The sequence below is a fragment of the Perognathus longimembris genome, chromosome 7 (genome assembly GCF_023159225.1).
Source record: "Perognathus longimembris pacificus isolate PPM17 chromosome 7, ASM2315922v1, whole genome shotgun sequence".
Taxonomy (NCBI): Eukaryota; Metazoa; Chordata; class Mammalia; order Rodentia; family Heteromyidae; genus Perognathus; species Perognathus longimembris.
The window spans coordinates 71,498,260-71,517,194 of record NC_063167.1 but is presented as its reverse complement, the minus strand read 5'-3'; the positions used below and the strand labels follow the sequence as shown (position 1 = coordinate 71,517,194).

At 45.2% G+C, this 18,935-nt stretch overlaps 1 protein-coding gene across 1 annotated transcript in view; it reads left to right on the top strand.

Annotated features, from left to right (window-relative positions):
* Spag17 (sperm associated antigen 17) overlaps window positions 1–18,935 on the top strand; it is a 96,234-nt gene that overhangs the window by 22,175 nt on the left and 55,124 nt on the right. Inside the window, exons 4-15 of the mRNA XM_048352149.1 lie at window positions 4,791–4,974; window positions 5,862–6,056; window positions 7,892–8,073; window positions 10,780–10,935; window positions 11,532–11,542; window positions 11,908–12,067; window positions 13,436–13,573; window positions 13,663–13,776; window positions 14,593–14,743; window positions 16,084–16,329; window positions 16,417–16,479; window positions 16,519–16,629. Of these exons, the coding sequence (XP_048208106.1) occupies window positions 4,791–4,974; window positions 5,862–6,056; window positions 7,892–8,073; window positions 10,780–10,935; window positions 11,532–11,542; window positions 11,908–12,067; window positions 13,436–13,573; window positions 13,663–13,776; window positions 14,593–14,743; window positions 16,084–16,329; window positions 16,417–16,479; window positions 16,519–16,629 (1,711 nt within the window). The remainder of the gene's footprint in view (window positions 1–4,790; window positions 4,975–5,861; window positions 6,057–7,891; window positions 8,074–10,779; window positions 10,936–11,531; window positions 11,543–11,907; window positions 12,068–13,435; window positions 13,574–13,662; window positions 13,777–14,592; window positions 14,744–16,083; window positions 16,330–16,416; window positions 16,480–16,518; window positions 16,630–18,935) is intronic.

Genomic DNA, 18,935 nt, shown 5'->3' with positions numbered 1-18,935 from the left:
AGCGGCTCCCTGGCGAGTTTATCTAGCACTACTTTTCTCATGGGTTTCTAGTTCATTAAACTTTTTATGGACTTCAAGAACAATGTAAAAAAAAAAAACCAAAAACAAAAACCACCCATCATGGTTCAAGATAGCTGTGTTCTAGGCCACTGATCACAAGTGCTGACAGTCATCTGAACACATGATGTCATTTAGTTGTCTTATATGATCTTATAAAGTACAGAGAATTCTATCCAAGATGCAGATGGTGGAGGGGAGGGTGTGATTTCCCAAACCAAATAATTAGTCTCAGAGATGGAGCTGGGATTCAGACGCCAAGTGCCACACCGTTAGCCATGTACACACCTCCCCCCATGTGTCTCAATGAGCATGAAACGGCCCTGTGGTCAGCTCTGACAGCTTCCAGAGGTGCCTCCGAGAAGGACCAGAGCTCTGCCATCCAGCCTGCTCCCCAGATACGGCATCCTGAGGGGAAATGTGGGAGTCGGGGTCAAGGAAAGGAGCAAAACTCACAGAAGTTGAAGACCACCAAGATACCCAAACCCCCACTCCAAGGGCAACCCTGATATAACTTCCAGTCTCTCCTCCTGCTGAGATCCCAGGGTAGAGCCAGTCAGGACAGATGAATCCAGGAGACACTTATCTCCAAATAACTGACAAAAGGTCAAAAGTAGAGGCATGGCTCAAGTGGTATAGTGCCAGCCTGGAGCCAAACCAGTGTAAGGCCCTGAGTTCAAGCCCCAGTACTAGCACATACACAAAAATAACTGTGCCCTGAACATCTAATCTGGAACTATAAGTCATTGTGTAGAGGCCTAAAATTACGTTATTTGGACAAATGAAACCAATACTTTCATAAGCATATATTTCCCACATAGTAATAGCTCTCTGGAGAAGCAAGTCCTTAATCCAATTTTGTGTACTATATTTTCTGTCCATTGGGTATGGGAGAGAGAATGAGGCAGATAAGAAGATGAAACATGGTAAGAGGGAACAAACAGAAAATTTAGAATAAAAAAAGACCAATAACATTTGCAATGCCATAACCCTGTTACAGCCAAATATATATTTCCTTTCTCCTTCTTGCTTCTTTACAGGGTTATAATCATGGCAGAAACATTTTAATCTGGCTTTTGTCGGTGAAAATATGTCATGTTTTCTCATAATCCATTTATCCACATCTATCATTATTGGTTCCCACAATTTTCTTAATCATTCTTCTGTTGTTCAACATTAATGCTCAACATTAAAGTTATTTCCATAGCTTGGAAGAATGAACAGTTTGTTCTGTGGTATGGAATTCTGTATATTTTGAATAATGTTAGCACAGACTTATAGAACTGGATTAACTCACTGTGCTTCCCCAGTGAGTTCTATGATCCCAGGTCTCCATTAATAAAAGTCAAATGAACATGGAAGCTATTGCATATTATGTACACCTGTGGAGACTGAACTGCATAGTAACTGATTAAAGGTAGGAGTTTTGTAAAAATACCTGTTTGATATGGTTTAAGCTGTCTACCGGTTTATTTAATCACATTCCTTTTTTCTTGGCCCATCTCATGGGCTCCCACCATCGGGAGCTGGTAGATGGTTGATGAAAATGAGTAATAAAGAACTAAATCAGGACTCTGAAATGACCCAGTTTCTCCTGAACCCCATAAAGATGGAGTGAGTTGTATGACCTTCCTAAGTGTGGCTTCTTATCCTCATCTTAAAAAAAAAAAATATTTGTGAAACCAGCCACCTGTGGCTCATGCCTATATAATCCCAGCTACTCAGGAGGTTGAGACCTGAAGATCACAATTCAAAGTCAGCACAGGCAAAGTCCATGAGAATCTTAGCTGTAGTTAACCAACAAAAAGCCAGGAGTGGAGGCATGGCTCAAGTGGTGGAGCACTAGCCTTGAGCAAAAGAGCCAAGTAAGAGCACAAAGCCCTGCGTTCAAGCCCCAGTACCAGCACACATACAAAACCATCATTGTAAGGGCCAACCATGAAACACCAAGCTGTAACTGAATGCACAGATTTGTTATTAACTGCAAGAGTAAGATGAAGGATAGCTGGTCACCTTCCATCCCACTGCCCCTATGGCACACCTCCCATTCACAGCCAGGAAGAGAAGAATGCCTCACTCTCTATTTGAATTTTCACATCAAAAAGCCATTTAAATCTTTGGCCCATTTATTGATAGAATGGTTGTTTCTATGATGATTTGTTTTTAGGGGGTTTAATTTTTTTAGCTCTTTGTATGTTTTTGATATGACGCCCTTGTCTAAAGCATAGCTAGTAAAGATCTTCTCCCATTCTGTGGATTTTCTAGTTGTCTTGCCAGCTGTGTCCTTTGCCATGCAGAAGCTCTGCAGTTTGAAACCATCCCCTACGAAGTTTGGACCTGTGCTAAGGAGCCCTAGTGTTTCCCTTACCTCTTCTCATAATATTTTCAGAGTATCTGAAAATCTTTGATCCACTTGGATATGGAACCAACCCAGATGCCCCTCGATCAGTGAATGGATCAAGAAAACGTGTTATATATACACGATGGAATCCTGTGCTTCCATCAGAAAGAATGACATTGCCCCATTTGTAAGGAAATGGAAAGACTTGGAGGAATAAATCATATTAAGCGAAATAATCCAGCCCCAAAGAAACATAGGCTGCATGGTTTCCCTCATTTGTAATAACTAGAATATGTCTAGGATATTCTTAGGAATGGATCACAATGGCTTAATAGCTATGAACATATGATCATATAAAATGATGCTTATCAAAATGAACTCCAAGAAATGGAAACAAGAGGGTTTTTATTTATTGTACTGTTAGCAGTTCTTTCTTATTTCTTTCTCCTTTGGTTTATTCTCTGCCGTCACTGTTTCTGATTTTTGTATTTTTTGTCTTGTATATAAGTTTATCTGGTTTGTGGAAGGGAAGGGGATTCACAGTGGGACAAAGGGCAAACCAATTCAACAGTGATACTCACTAGACACTATGTTGGAAATGAACTTTACAACTTGGGGGAAGGGATTTGGGAGAGGAAAATGTGGGGGAAATGAGGGAGGGGGTAGCCCTGTTGAAAAAGAAATGTACTCGTTACCTTACTTATGTAACTGTAACCCTTCTGTACATTGCCTTTACCATAACATTTAAATTAAAAATGTAATTTTAAAATAAGATATGATGGAGGCTGAGATCTGGGGATTATGCCTCAAAGCACTAAAGTCCACAGGATTTTTAGCTCCTATTAACCAGCAAAAGGCCAGAAGTGGGGGTGTGGTGAGCAATATGGCAGAATGCTAGCTTTGAGCAAGAATTGTTCAGAGATAGCACCCAGTCCAAGCTCCAGGACTTGGCACCAAAAATACATACATATGTACACACATATACACATACACATGCATGCAAATGTACACACATATATAATGCATATTACACATATACACATGTATATACAAACATACATATGTACGTGCATACATACATACATACATAAAATATTATCTAAATGCTTTAAAGGAACAAATAACAAGGTTGCCTTACCACGGAGCAGATTGTTTTTTTCTTTCTGTGACTTGGGATTCACTCTTTGAGTAGATGTCTCTTGAGAGCATGTGAAATCTTACACTGTTTTTAGTTGTTGCTAAGACAAGGCACCCCATGTGCTGTGTAGCTGAACTGGGTTAGAAATCCCTGGCCTGACCGGGCCCTGTCAGTGGAAGGCGTCCAGATGCGTCGTGTATACGCAGCGTTTTGAAGCAGATGTGTTCTGAGATGAATTCACTTTTCCCCTCATGTGCTGGGGAACAGCACACATTCCCCATCGCATCCCCCAAACATGGTGGAAAGGAGGGTGCACGGGACCCCCATGCCTCCATGGTTGCAAGAGTTTCCACCAAGGTTTTTAGGATGGGAACAGCTGACCACAGAATGGGCATCCCACATTGAGCTCAGGGTCCAGCCTTGTGGCATGCCTGCTGACCTGGTGAATGCTCACCAGGCGAGGGGACTGTTCAGCATGAGAGCAAAGGAAGAAGTATAGGAGTTTTGCTAGGGAGGGGTGGATCTGGGGGTCATGCAGAGAGGCAAAGAACTACCCTGACTCAGTTGGAATGTGGGCGATGGGAGGAATCGGGACAACCTGGGCCATGGAAGAGAAGCAGGAAGACGGACACTATGGTCAACCGCATGAAGACAGAAAGGAGGGGTATGGCCAAGGATTGTGCAGAAATCCACAGATGACATCCCTGCCTGAGCCCGGCGGGACCCAGGCATGCCCACTTTAACAGCCTGCCACCATCTCTCCCCATCTTCTCCAGCTCTCTAAGCCCTGCCATAACTCCCCAAGTGCTCCGCTTCAACTCTACGGCTGTCTTTGGTAGGCCTTTGCCTTCAGGACCCAGCTAATATCCCAACTCTTACTGTTTCCACCCAGAATGGATCTGAAACCCATCTTCTTTTCTCCACTCCCACCAATGCCTTAAGTGAGTCATAGGTCTTCTCTAGACTCTTGCTGGTTGTCTGGCTTCCAGTCTTCCAGACTCAGGGCACTTCCCACACCAAGCCTTCAGGCTTTCCTGGTGGATTTGAATGAAATGTAAAACGTGTTTCCCTCCCTCAGAGGAAATTTGGCTCTGTGCTGCCTCCTACAGCTCATGCTGGACCATAACCTGAGTTCTTCATGACCTAAGCACAAAAGAAGGGACGTGAACAAGTGCTGGAGTGAGGAAAAGAACTGGCATTTATACAGGATGAGATTTAGGTGGAAGGGAAATGATGATGCATTTCTCTCCGCAGATCTCAGAGGACAAGCTGAAGCCTGACAAGGACAAGGGGAAGGCCAAATCCCCTAAGGAGAAGAAGGCCAATACCAAGCCCGCCAAGGGCAAGGGCAAGGACCAGCCTGAGCCCACCACAACCATGAAAAAGGCCACCCAGCTGAAGCGCAGGGGAGAAGAGGAGGAGATGAAAGTGTACATTGGTCAGTAGGATGCTGCTTCTGCTTCCTGTGTGGTGTGGTGATGGCGGTGGTGTGCACGCCTGGTGTTTGTGTGTGTGCATATGCCTGTCTGTGTGCTGGTACTGGGGCTGGAACTTAGGGTCCCATGCTCACTTGGCTTTTGCATTCAAGGCTTGTGTTCTACCACCTGAGCTACACCTCCACGTCTGGCTTTTTGCTAGTTAATTGGAGATATGAGCCCCTTGGAACCAGGCACTCGTGGCTCACACCTGTAATCCTAGCCACTCAGGAAGCTGAGATCTGAGCATAGTGGTTTGAACCCAGTCCAGACAGGAGATTCCATGAGACTTTTATCTCCAATGAGCCAGCAAAAAGCCACAAGTGGAGCTGAGGTGCAGTATGTGTTTGATTTTTTTAATGTCATAAATGCATAATAGCACACAGGCACTCCTGCATTCTCATGTAGCTACATTCAGAGCTTTGGTAAGGAGCACATTCACATTCAATATTTCCCTCTCCTGTAAACACCTCTCCTTATAAAATACCACAAAGCTGCAGCTACTTGTAATTCAAGAGCAAAGCCAGATGTTGCTCAAAAGAGATTAGAACCCAGGAAATATTCCAAACAAGCACACACACACGTGCGCGTGCGCGCGCACACACACACACACACGTTCTCCAGAACTCCAGGCCCTGTGTAGCTTTGTCCTCCTCTTTACACCTCTGTCTCATTTGCAAAAGTGATTTAGTACTTTGTAAAATGGCCACAGAGTTCTTTCTGGAAGAGCAATAGTGGCAGCCAGCAGCCTCCCACAGAGAGGACTGCGCATGCATACTGTAGAGCTGCACGTTGGCCCCGCCCACACTTCTATGCTGACGGCTGCTCTGCTTTATACCATTCTGAACAGATGATGAACCGGATGATGGCGCCCAGCATTACATTATTGTGGTTGGCTTTAACAATCCTCAACTCTTAGCCATCATGACCGAGCTTGGCATTCCCATAACCAGCGTGATTAAAATATCTTCTGAGAATTATCTTCCTCTGCAGAAACACCTGGCAGCGCTTAGCCAGCAGCAGGAAGCTTTTCTTCTGCCAGAAGGTATGCAGCCTGCCACACCACTTGTCCAATCTGTCCTTATTACCTGCTGTCCTTAAAAGTACAAATATAGTTTGCTGCCCAGAACCTAGACCTATAATACAGCCATTGTTGAATCCTGTGTGGAGCAGCCAAGAGTCATAAATTTTGCAAATGAAAATCAGACTGTGTTTATATTCCTGTGTCACCACAGACAACATAGACTACAGGCCCAAAGGCTTGGCTGTCCAGCGACATTTCTCAGGAACATTGATCTGTGGCTTTTACCCACCCAGGGTGGATCCCTGCTGACCATCAGTACTTCCAAACCGCCATTACCAACTGGCTTAAGCAAGATCCCGACCTTGCATGCTTGTCCCTTGGTGCTCCTGGCTCACTGTGACGAGTCCGGGGCCTTCTGTCTCCTCAGTCTTAAGCCAGGAACAGTGAGATGAAATTAGCCATGGCATCAGGGACCATCCAGCTCACTCCTAGCCCTGGGGTCTTCACCCCAACACTATACCCGATGGCCACCCCAGGACAGGACTGAAAAGCTGCCATGGTCTCCAGGTAACAGCCTGGGACTCAGCTCCAGTCTGTGCTTCCAGAAGTCCCAGCCTTTCTGCTTTTATAGTTATTAATTAATAATATCCGCACAGTGCTCTCTGACTTACACAGCTACATCCTGATTTCCACAGCACTACCCTGCTTTCTTGCCATTGCTTTTCAGAGTGAGACCTCCTGGGTCCAGAGTGTGAAACTAGCTCAAGGCTAAGGGCTCAAGTACGTGGACTCAGGCCATTCTCACACAGCCTGGGAAAGGCGTATTTCTTTTTGCATTTTACCAAAAAGAACTCTACTCTCAGAGGCAAATATTAAGTAAAAGAGTTAAGATCCAAACCCAGGCTACTCCTGACTGTCTCAAAAGACATTTGGTTGGAATTATATTTTTTGAAGATTTTTATGATCTTTAAGTAGTTGTACAAAAAAGTTGCCATTCAGCAAAGCAGTTTACGTGGTTAGGATTATTTGTCACTGACACTGGCAACAATATACTACATAGGTACCAAAACATCATTTCTTTATATACACTTCTATGTGCCAAAGAAATTAATATATAAAAGTGGATTTTACAATACAATAAGTAAAATCTTAGTAGCAGGCCCCACTATGGAGTCATACATGGAATTGTGATCAATGTAATAGTGCAGGCAAATTTTTACATGTAAATGTATAGAAATCTGTTAGTACCTTACAGTCAGGGAGCAAATGCCCAGGGAACAGTGTAACTGTTTTCATGGAACAAAAAGTTAACAGCAGTATAAATGGCTGACCCAGTCTGGTTTTAGTCCTATGAGAAGAAATAGTCAACTGCACTTTTTGCCCATTTTGTTGTAGTTTAGTGGTATTTGGGTTTGAACTTAGGGCTCCTGGCTTGTTAAGCAGTCATTCTACACAGAGCCACACTCCTCAGACATCTGCATTTTAAATTAACAAATAGGGTCTCAGAGTCAGCTGGCCATATGTTGATGGAAAAAAAAATGGCCTTACATTGATACAACCTAATTGGGATGGAAAACTTGATCATCTTTATGCTTCAAAATGTGTGACCTTACTAGAATCTTTCTGGGCCTCCACTATGAAATGAAGGGGTAGGATAACTAATGTTTACTATCACGCTGTTTTGGTTTTATAATCTTGTTGGCCACTTTCAAAGACTTCCCAAAGCTACATTTCTTTGTTTGCATTTTTCTGCTACAATAAACACACTTGGTAATACCTATGACTCACTACATCTGGTTAGAGTAGGAAGAAATTTAATGCTCTCATTTTGTGGTAAAACTTGTTGCTGTTATTAGAGATAGAAGCTGCAAATTGGAAGACAAGGTGTGATGCAAAGGAACTTGAAATTTTCTGGAAGTACTTGGAACCGATCCTGAATAACAACAAACCTGAAACAAATCTCTTTGATGTGTTACGACTTGAATGCACAGTCAAAGAAGTGGATTTTCCTTCTGACTGGTCAAATTTTGATATGATGGTTAGTACCTACCTTAGGGCTCCGTGCAGGGTTCTGGCGTGCCTGGGTGATGCATTTGCTGTGTTCCTTCATCTCACATCTGACTCCTATTCTCTGCTAAGGCTGTTGAGTATTCAGTCAACGATACCATTGAATACCCAGGTTGGTAACAGTCTGAGTCTCAAGCTTAGTGTGTGACTTGATGATAAAGAGAAAGACAAAAGCTGGGTGCTGGTGGCTCACATCTGTAATCTCACCTACTCAGGAGGCTGAGACCTAAGGATCACAGTGCAAAGCCAGCCCAGGTAGGAAAGTCCATGAGACTCTTCTCTCCAATTACCCACCAAAATAAGTAAATGACTGTCCAGAAGTGAAGATGTGGCTCAAGTGGTAGAGTGCCAGCCTTGAGCAGAAAAGCTACGCAAGAGCTTGAAGCCTTGAGTTCAAGTCCCAGTACCAGTACAAGAATAAATAAAAGTGGTAGTAACTGTTGTATTTTACATTTTCCAAAGTAATGGAGTACTAGAAGAGGTTAGAAGAGTTTAGATGGAAACTTCATGTCAAAAAAAAAAATAATTACCAGATTATTTGAAATACTAGTTCTTAGAGAACATTCTTGACTTCAGATCTTGAAGATTCTAAGTCAGTATTGTCTTGTTGGGCGGTGAAAACACTCAGCTCTCTAGAGAGACAGTGAGGCCCGTGTCGCCCAGACAGTCCCCGTTCAGCCAATCTGCAGGGAGAGTATCAGGCATGCTCTTCATTCCAGAGCTTTAGTCTGGGTCCGGCTGTAGAAATCGTAGAAAGCCCAGGCCAGCTTCTCTGCAAGCTATGGTCAGTGGAGGATTCCAACATAAATTGGCTCAATACTGAACTTCAATATTCGGGGGGAAATTGAACTCAAGGTCTATACACTCGGCTTGCTTGCTCGTGGCTGGTGCTCTACCACTTAGCCAGTTTTTTGCTAATTAATTATAGATGGGATCTCATGAGGGGTTCTCCTTAGGCTTGTTTCATGCTAAGGTTTTCAGATCTCTAGCTCCTGGCACTGCCTCCCCCTGCCCCAGGTCATTTTAAATTTAGGATCACTTAATAACCATAAAGATGACAACCTTCTAACAGAAACAGAACATAGGCATAGTATCATGCTCTCTCGCCTATTATCCATAAGTTGAGCCAGCCACTAGGTCCTTGTGCCTTTGCCTGAAGTCAGGCTATATTTCTGCAGAAGAAAGGTCATGAAATCTTGACATCAAATAAATGTCCATCAAGACAAGCCAAAGGCCTGTGAGAGACATTTGCAACATCTCAAGCTTAAACTCTGGCTGTGGAAATCACTTTCTGGGGTCTTACATACATCATTTTCTATTGGATATTAAAGTGACTTAACTGAGGGACCATTGGGCAGAAGCTTGACATGATTCCCTAGAAATACAAATACAGGGTTTTCTCTGTACCAGAATTTAGGCAAGGAATACCAGGTGAAGGGGAAGTGAAATCTCTCAGTCTTGGTGTGACCATGGGAGTGAGATGGCTGCCTGTGTTAGGTGGGCAGGCTGTGCATTCCGCTGGGCTTGCCAGACACTGATTGGCAGGCCCCAGCTTACCCCTGGTTGTCCCTCACCCCCACAGCTCAGTCGCAGAGCAGCCTGCGCAATCCTCCTTTACAGCAATCAGTGTTTTCTTACTTCTAGAAACAAAACTTGAAGAAATGAAACCATCTAACCTATAATTGTGTGCCAGCCCATCAAACATGATAGCACTGTTGGCCATTCACAAGTGAAGGGGAGGAAAGAGAGGGGTGGAGGCTGAGTGTACACTCACCATTGCATTCTGGGGTGGATGATCCCTAAAGCTGCACAGCCCCTGTCCAGCCAGGCAGTAAAACATCTGTCACTTGCCTTGGGCTAAGGTCAAAACACTCCCTAACGTGCTCTAGCAACTGGGAAACTAAAAACACAGGCCAAGCCAGGCTCTAGTGGCTCATGTCTGTAATCAGCTACTCAAGAGGCTGAGATCTGAGACTCACAGTTCAAAGCTGGAAAAGCTGTGAGAGAATCTTATCTCCAATTACCAGCAAAAATCTGCAAGTGGGGCTGGGGATATAGCCTAGTGGCAAGAGTGCCTGCCTCGGATACACGAGGCCCTAGGTTCGATTCCCCAGCACCACATAGACAGAAAACGGCCAGAAGCGGCGCTGTGGCTCAAGTGGCAGAGCGGGAAGAAGCCAGGGACAGTGCTCAGGCCCTGAGTCCAAGGCCCACGACTGGCCAAAAAAAAAAAAAAAAAAAAAAAAATCTGCAAGTGGAGGTGTGATTCAAGAGGTTGGGCTCCAGCCTTGAAGTGAATGAAGCTAAGGGACAGTGCTTAGGCCTCAAGTTCAAGCCTTAGGACCAGCACCAAACAACAACCAGCAACAAAACCCAATGGGCCTCATTGCAGAAGCGGATGACTTATTGGTTTGCATGTAGAATGAATTGACCTCTCATACATTGGTCTAGGGGAACAATCTGCACTGTAATGAGCAGGAATCAAGAAAGGGTTAATGGATATGGACTTGCTTCCAAGGCCTGTGATCCATGGACTGGGGGATGGGGGCTATAGGGGGCTGGGTCTCCCTTTGCTATGAAAAGTTAACGGGCTTAGCTGGTGAGAGCCACAGAAGTGGCATTTTCTGTTTCTGTAGAAGGAAATGAGTCAGGGCGCTGCCCGCTGTCTCTCCTGCAGTTGTACCTGGGCACGGGGATTTTTGAGGACGTGGCCTGCTTGATGTACGACAGCCTGGACTGGAAGAGGCAGCATCAGCATTACTTGGAAAGCATGCAGCTCATCAACATCCCACAGGTTTACAGTGAGAAAGCTGCACTAGAATCCATACCCGAGGTAGGCCCAGGCCCACGGGAGGGGCAGAGGGGTGACAATGCAATCCGTGTTGTCTATGCTGTGCTTACTGAAGGCCGGCATTGTGTGCAATGCTGTCAGACCAGCTGTGAAGATTCCCTTCCTGCCCTCCTCACTGAGGTTGACTTTATTCATTTATGTGTGGCGGAACCCATGGCCTGGGCGCTGTCCTTTGCCTTTTTCACTTGAGGCTGGTGCTGTACCACTTGAGCCACTCCTCTACTTCTGGCTTTTGATTGGTTCATTGGAAATACAAGTCTGGTGGACCTTCCTGCCTGGGCTGGCTTTGAATCTGGATCCTCAGATGTCACTCTACTCCTGGGTAGCTGGGATCACAGGTGTGAGCTCCCTGAGTCCTATCAGAGCACAACAGACTCCATGATTCTTGCTTAGATCTCACCGCCCGTTGCTGCCACCCCTGCAAAGAAGAAGGGACAAAGTGAAGAGCACCCAGCTCCACATCCGGTACCTCCAGGCAAGTGTGCACTCTGTGGCTTGGGACCAGCCTCTGAAGCTGCATCCCAAGGAACAAGGCTGCCTCTGCCCTTGACGTTGCTTCCAGCTTCTCTTCCACCTAGGGTCCCCATGTGTATCAATGTGCAGGCAAAGTATAAATTGATGTATGAATGTTTTCTTTGGGCCACACTGGGTTTTGAACTCAGGGCCTCAGTCTTGCTACACAGGTGCTCTGCCACCTGGGCCATGCCCCCAGTCCCTTTCTGCTTTGGTTACTTTTCAGATAGGGTCTTTCTTTTTGCTTGGGGTCAGCCTTAGACATGATCCACCTACCTAAGCCTCTCATATAGCTGGATTTATAGCCATGAGCCACCACCTAGTATTTTTGTTGAAATGGGGTTTCTGCTAACTTTTTGCCTGGGCTGACCTCAAACTGTGATCCTCCTGATTTCTGCCTCCTAAGTAGTCTGAATTAACCTATGCTTGAGATTTTGGTAGAGGAAATGAAGGGTGTACGGTAACTGGATTCAAATACTTGGTGTGTTTTTCAGTAGCATCTACCACGGAAATTGACATGCGGTATTACAATGACCTGATGAACCCCATTCCCGAGGAGTTTGTTTCCATCCCCCTGGTGCTGCACTGCATGCTGGAACAGGTGAGCCCACGGCTTCTCCAGGCCCACCCTGGAGCCAGACACCCAAGTACCTCAGCTTCAATCTGTCTTTTGCTCTGCTCTGGAAGCGCTCACACAGCATTTCCCAATGTTTTGGTAGCACGTATCCTTAGGGTTAAAAAAATAAAATCTCCTTGTAGACCAAACCCAGTGGCTCACATGTATAATCCTGGCCACTCAGAAGGCAGAAGGCAGAGATTGTAATGATCAAGATTCAAGAACCAGCCTGGGCAAAAAGGTTTCAAGTTTTTAAGGCCTCATCTTAACAACAGTAACCAAAGAGTTGGGTGTATGGGTGCATGCCTGTTGTCCCAGCTATGAGGGAAGCATGGTCGGGAGGCCCAGAGTCCCTAACCAAGGCTGGGGTACAAGGCCTAAGGCTCTCTGTAAAAATAAATACAAAAAGAATGGTGGCTGTCAGCGTGGGTCAAGTGGTAAAGTGGCTGCCTAGCAATTGTAAGGCCCTGAGTTCAAAACTCAGTACTGGCCAAGAAAAAAGAAAAAAGGCTCCATTTACAACAACAAAACCCATATCTGCCCAGTGTTGTTTTAGTAAGAAAAAAGAAGTGGATGGCTAAGGTTCCAACTTAAATCTTTAACAGTTTCTTTTTTTAATTCTATGTTTGATTAGGCTTTTTTCTTTTGAGGTCATATTATTTGGATTTTTATATAAATACATTAACTGTTTGGCTTTTAATAAGACAAGAGGTTTGTTGTACTATTCACTCAAGCTGGTTTTTTTGTTTGTTTGTTTTCTCTGAGCTGGTTGCCGGTGGCCACTGACTTCTACTGTTGCTGGATGGTGGTCAGTCCACACGGTCTGCGAGCTAACCGATTTGTGTCCTCGGGCTTCCTGGGTATGGGTACACCCATTGACAGTTTGCATAGATGTTCTGTGCACATTTGAGGAGCATTTTGTTGTTCGTTCCTGCAGTGTGCATGTAGTGCACATGCTATGAGCAACTCAAGGAGGTCTCAGAATGATCCTCAGACATGGTGTGGAAAGGTTGGTATATTGTTGTGGCAGTGGGTGCAATCTGGTGTATCTACAGGGAAGAAGTATTCTGGTGGCAGTGTTCCATTTTCCCCTTCCTTCTAATACTGCTGCTGATGGAGGGCTGAGGTCACCTCTCTTCATGCTCCTGCTAGAGTTAAGTAAGGTTAACTGTCTGGCATTTACAGTTCTGGTGTCAGTGTTAGGGCAAGCATTACCACTCTGGGATGCACGCCCTGCCTGTTCTTTGGCTGTATGGCAGGCTCTGCCTCTCTCACAGTGCCACTTGGCATCAGAGAAGAAGTAAGCAGGTGGCCATGGCACTAATGTCCCCTCCCACCTGGTTTTCTCCATAGGTTGTGGCCAGTGAGGAGGACCGTGTCCCCCCAAGCCTGGTGGAGCTGCCCCCCAGAACCGACGGGCTGGACCACAGGGTGGCAGCCCACATGGTCTCCATCCTGCCCTCCCTTTGCCTCACTGCAAAGGAGAGAAAGGTCAGACAGGGCACGACAGCCAGTATGTTTCCTGCTTTCAAAAGTGTACATGTTATCTCTTTAAATCCCTTTTGTTTTGGTTGTCCTAGAATCTCCAGGAAATATTCTCATGTGAAGAGGAAAGCGAAAGCAAGGCAGTGCCCAAGGGTCCGCTTCTCCTCAACTACCACGATACCCTCGCCCACAAGAAATACGCACTGAAGGTAGTAGCAGTCAGGCGAAGCAGTGGGCGGGATGTCAACTAGAAAAGGTCACCATTGTTAATGAAACATGCATAGCTGAACACTGGTGACTCACACTTGTAATCCTAGCTCCGCAGGCGTCTGAGCTCTAGAGGATCATAGTTCAAAGCCAGCTCAGGTAGAAAAGTCCTCAAGATGCTAGCTCCAAAGTCATCAGGGGAAAAAAAAAAAACACTGGAGGAGGTATGGATCAAGTGGCAGAATGCCACCGAAGCAAGCAAGCTGAGCAAGCACCAGGCACTGAGTTTAAAACTCCGTACCACCCAAAGGAAAGTGCAATGAGCAATGTAGAGAGAGATAGGCAGGCAGGCAGACAGACAGACAGATGAACTATATATATATATGTATATACATATATATATATGTATATACATATATATATATATCAATGTGGTGTCTCAGAAAATTGAAACACACAAGGGAGAAGCAAATAAAACCTGTGAATGAACCGATGGGATAGTTAACAGGGCAGATTCCACTACCACCAAATCTGCATCAAAACTTTACTGGTATTTGCTGGCACGGGATATGTGCACATACAGGGTCTTGGCAGACAATGTTGGGAATTTCTTGGGCGCCATGAATGACTAGCAGAGTAGGAACTAGCTCTCCTGACCTGCAGCAAAACACCAAGGTTGTCCTCTTCCATGTACACCAATGCCTTGCTTCTAACTCATATCTCCAGATTCATGGAGGGATTCCCTTTGGTCTCTGCCATGTGCACAAGGCACCCGACAGCTGACTCTAGCTCCTTGTCACGTTGCTCTTCTCTGTCAGGACCAGAAGTATTTTGACCCCATTCAAATTGAGCAGGAGATGCGAGCCAAGTCGCCACTGTGGGACTGCCTTCAGTTCCCTCTGCCGCCACCATGGAACAGCACCAGGCGCCTCGCCACCATCCATGAGCTCATGCACTTCTGCACCAGTGGTAAGTACCTCGCATTCTCTTGGCTTAGACGCACTTTAATTCAAGGCCATGGCATCCCTTTAAATGCCACTCTCAGCCAGGAGCCAGTGGCTCATGTCTGTGACCCTAGCTACTCAGGAGGCTGCTGGGCAGCAAAGTCTGTGAGACTCTTATCTACAATTAACCTCCAGAAAACCAGAAGTGGTGCTGTGGCTCAAAGTGATAAAGCACTAGCCTTGAGTAAAAGGGCTCAGGGATAGTGCCTAGAACCTGAGCTCAAGCCCCATGACTGGCACAAAACAAACAGAAAAAGTGTTCTGATCACTAAAGCAGACATTTTGATGGACCACACTTTCTTATCTTGAGTAATCTCATGTCTGTGGTATGATAGTTGTGGTGTTTAGTGTTCTATGATTAGTTGTACTAGGTTTTCTTTTCTCTGCATTTCCTTAATCAGAATAAACTCCTTCCTTCCTTCCTTCCGTCCTTCCTTCCTTCCTTCCTTCCTTCCTTCCCTCCCTCCCTCCCTCCCTCCCCCCTCCCTCCCTTCCTCCCTTCTTTCTTTCCTTCTTCCCTCCTTCCCTCTATCTCCATTTCCCCTTCCTTATTTCCTCCTTCTTCTTTTCCTCCTTTAATTTCTTTTACTCCGTTTTCCCACCCTTCCTTCTTCCTCATTCCCTTCCTTCTTTGTTCCTTTCTTTTTTCCTTCTTCCTTCCTTTCAGCTTTTTTGCTTATGCATGGTACTCTACCATTTGAGTTATGCCTCTAGTCCCTTTTTTGTTGGATAAATTGGATATTGAGTCTTTGGGCTTTTCTGCCCAGACTAGTTCTGAACTTTTGTTCTCCAGATCTCAACCTTCTGAATAGCTAGGATTACAAGTGTGAGCCACCAGGCCTGGGGAAAAAGTAGAAAGCAGCAGTTTGTCAGGAAAGGAGGTCTTTCTTGAACCTAAATGAACAAGGGATTCTGCTGATCATAATAGCCTGGGTTAGGCTCTGTGAGCAATTGGTCTGGCTTAAATTATAACAGCATCCAATGGTATATTTACTCTAAAATAATCTTTAAACAAACTCAACCAACATAGTATCCTAGGGAGAGAGTGCAGGTGAAGGTCAGTAGCTAGCGCAGAGCTACTTGGCCCTTTGGACTATTGTGCCTTCGTGGTGTGGCTTCCTATGGTTGAGGGCCTTTGGTAATGGTTTCGAGCTTGTGGAGACCAGGTTTAGTCAGGTCAGCACCCACCCAGGCACGACTCCCTTGCCATCCTGGTAGACAGAGCCCCTGTGTGCCTCTCTGCCCCTTTGCCCTGCACCATCTGCTAACAAGAGCCTGTCTGGACATAGCTTGTCTTTCTTCCAGAAGTCCTGAGCTGGAATGAAGTAGAACGGGCCTTCAAAATCTTCACCTTTGAGAGCCTGAAGCTCTCAGAGGTCGATGAAGATGGGATACTGCAGACTGTGAGGATGATGCACAACCCCGAGGCTGAGACAGCCAACATTCCCTGGGACAACCCTGCCAGATTCGCCAGGCATATCCGGCAGAGCCGCCTCCGGGAGGCCCAGAGATACGCAGAGGAGGCCAGCCAGAAATTGGCACATCAGAAAGGTGCGTCGGGAGAGGAAAGGCACACCAGTAGTGAACTGCTGCTGGTCCTTCCAGGCTTGCATTTCACAGGCTCTTTGCACTGACCAGATGGCGACCTCAAAGACAAAATCATCTTCATGCACCAGAATTGGACTACAGCTGAGCCAGATGGTGAGAACAATGAAAATCTCCCGGCCCTGGCTCAACCAGATGCTGACAGCAGGAAACATTCTGATCGGAGGACTGCAAAGTCTTCAGACCCTGAGAGTAGAGATCTGACCCAGCCAGAAGCCGACACCAGCATGTTCCCCATGTCTCTAGGTGAGTAAACATATGTGCAGACACCAATCAAAGCCATGGGCAGCCAGGTGCCTGTGGCTCACACCTGCAATCCTGCCTCCTCTCCCAGAGCTTGAGAGCAGAGGAGAGTGATTTCAAGCCAACAGCCCCAAAACAAAATAGCCAGCAAAAAATGGGGCTGGGGGTATCTCTCAAGTGGTAGAGCACCAGCCCAGGGAGTTTGATGTCCTGAGTTCAAACCCCAGTACCACCAAAGGAAAAAGTATAAATCAATGAAATATAAAACATAAATCATTTTTTCAAATAATCTAACTTCTGTATTTAAAAAAATTAATAAACACCTTATACAAGACTGTTCATTAAAAAAAAAGACATAGCCATACAAGTAATAAAGTCATTATCGTAAATTAAGTCCTACCCAGTGCTGGGTGTTAGTTGATATGGTTTGAGTTTATGATATGCCTTTATCATATGCTGCAGGCACTGGCACGTGCCTTTAATCCCAGATATCTGGAAGGGTGGAAGTTGGGTGGGGGGGGCGTTACCCAGGGCAAATGTGCGAAGCCCTATCTGAAAAACAAACTAAAAGAAAAAGAGGTAGGACATGGTTCAGATGGTACCAAGGACAAGGCCTAAGTTCAGTCCTCAGACCAAAACCAAAGACATGTCAGAAATAAAGAAAACGACCTCACTCAGGTCCTGAAGAAAGGAAAAAGATAGAGAGCGAGAACATAAACAACGTTTTTCCACTACAGGGTCACATACAATGGACAAAGCACTGGAAAGGTATAACTTACAAAAAAAAAAAAGATTCAATAAAAAAGAGGAAACTTGAACTGTCTTTAACTGATTCAATAAATGATTTAATTGTTCACAAATCATTCCCAATATACCACATCCAATGATATCAAGAGGAAATGAAGCCAGACACCAAAACAAATCATTCTGATCTTAACGAAAGCTTTTCCAGCAAAGCGAAAATTGAGGTATCCTCCCCTTCACCATTCTACAAAAGTAGCACTAACTCCATAATAAAATATACAGGGATAGAAAATTATGAAACACAGACACTGCAGTCCTAAGGAAATCCTAAACAGTGGACCTCTCCATACATGACACTCTGCTAATTCCCCACAAGCCAAGAGTGAATGAGCAGGAATAGAAGGAAATGCACCGGTGAAAACACACACTACAGTGAAAAACACACGTAATTGGCTCAGATGCATAAAAGACACGTAAACTTAAACAGCGATTTGTGAAAAGAATCTTAACAAACTGGCAACAGAAAGAAAATTCCTCAATCCTATAAAGGTTACTTAAAAAATTGTGGCAATGAAGACTACATGTCAAGTAAAATACCAGGCAGCTTCTTGGTGCCCACCGAGAGCCCTCGTGTTCAGTGCTGTATTGGAGGTGCTGGCCCCACAATAAAATAAGAAAAGGAGACAAAGGTACAGGACTGGAGAGGAGAAAGCAAGGCTGGCATTATTTGTAAATATCATCAACAACCCCAGAAAGTACTGGAATTCACATTCAAGCTTGATAAAAGATGGTTGAGGTGCTAGATGTTTATTTATAGTGGCTCATGATATGAAATATTTATATTTTATAAACTATGTATTGAATTTCATGATTTTGAAAGGCATGCTTAGAATTAAGTGGCAAGTGCCATAGGAGAGTAGACATTAAGTCAGTACTGACTAGTGGTTGACCTGCCTTTTGTTTCTGTAGATGGGGTAGAGTCGTGGGAAAGTGGGGGAGGCTGGAGAGGGCAGAAGGCAGCCTGAGAAGATATCTCACTGCCATGTTGCAGGCATCATGCTGCCTTATGTATGTGAACTGATAATACTTTATGTGAACATAAAGCCCAAAGAGGAAGTCAGAGAGCCCGACTTCCACTGTGCCTGAGGCTCACCTCCAGAAATTCCTTGTGATGGGTTGGCCATGTTCAGAGTCTCTTCTTCAGGATTCTTTCTTTATTGCTGATTTTTTTTCTTCCTCCTCTCCCTCCTTCCTTCCTCCTTCCTGGATGCAAACGTGAGTTAATGTGAAGCAGGATAAACGGGAGTAAATGAGACCTTCCAGCTGATTCTTTAGTAGTCGTGGTCGTCTTCCTCCTCCTCCTTCTCCTCCTCCTCCTCCTCCTCCTCCTCTTCCTCTTCCTCTTCCTCCTCCTTCTCTTCTTTTTCTTCCTTCTTCCTCTCCATCCCTCCTCCTCCTCCTCCTCTTCCTCCTCCTCCTCCTCCTCCTCCTCCTCCTCCTTCTCCTCCTCTTCCTTCTCCTCCTCCTTTCCTTTAAAACAGCAGGTTAAAGCTTTTCTCAGGCAA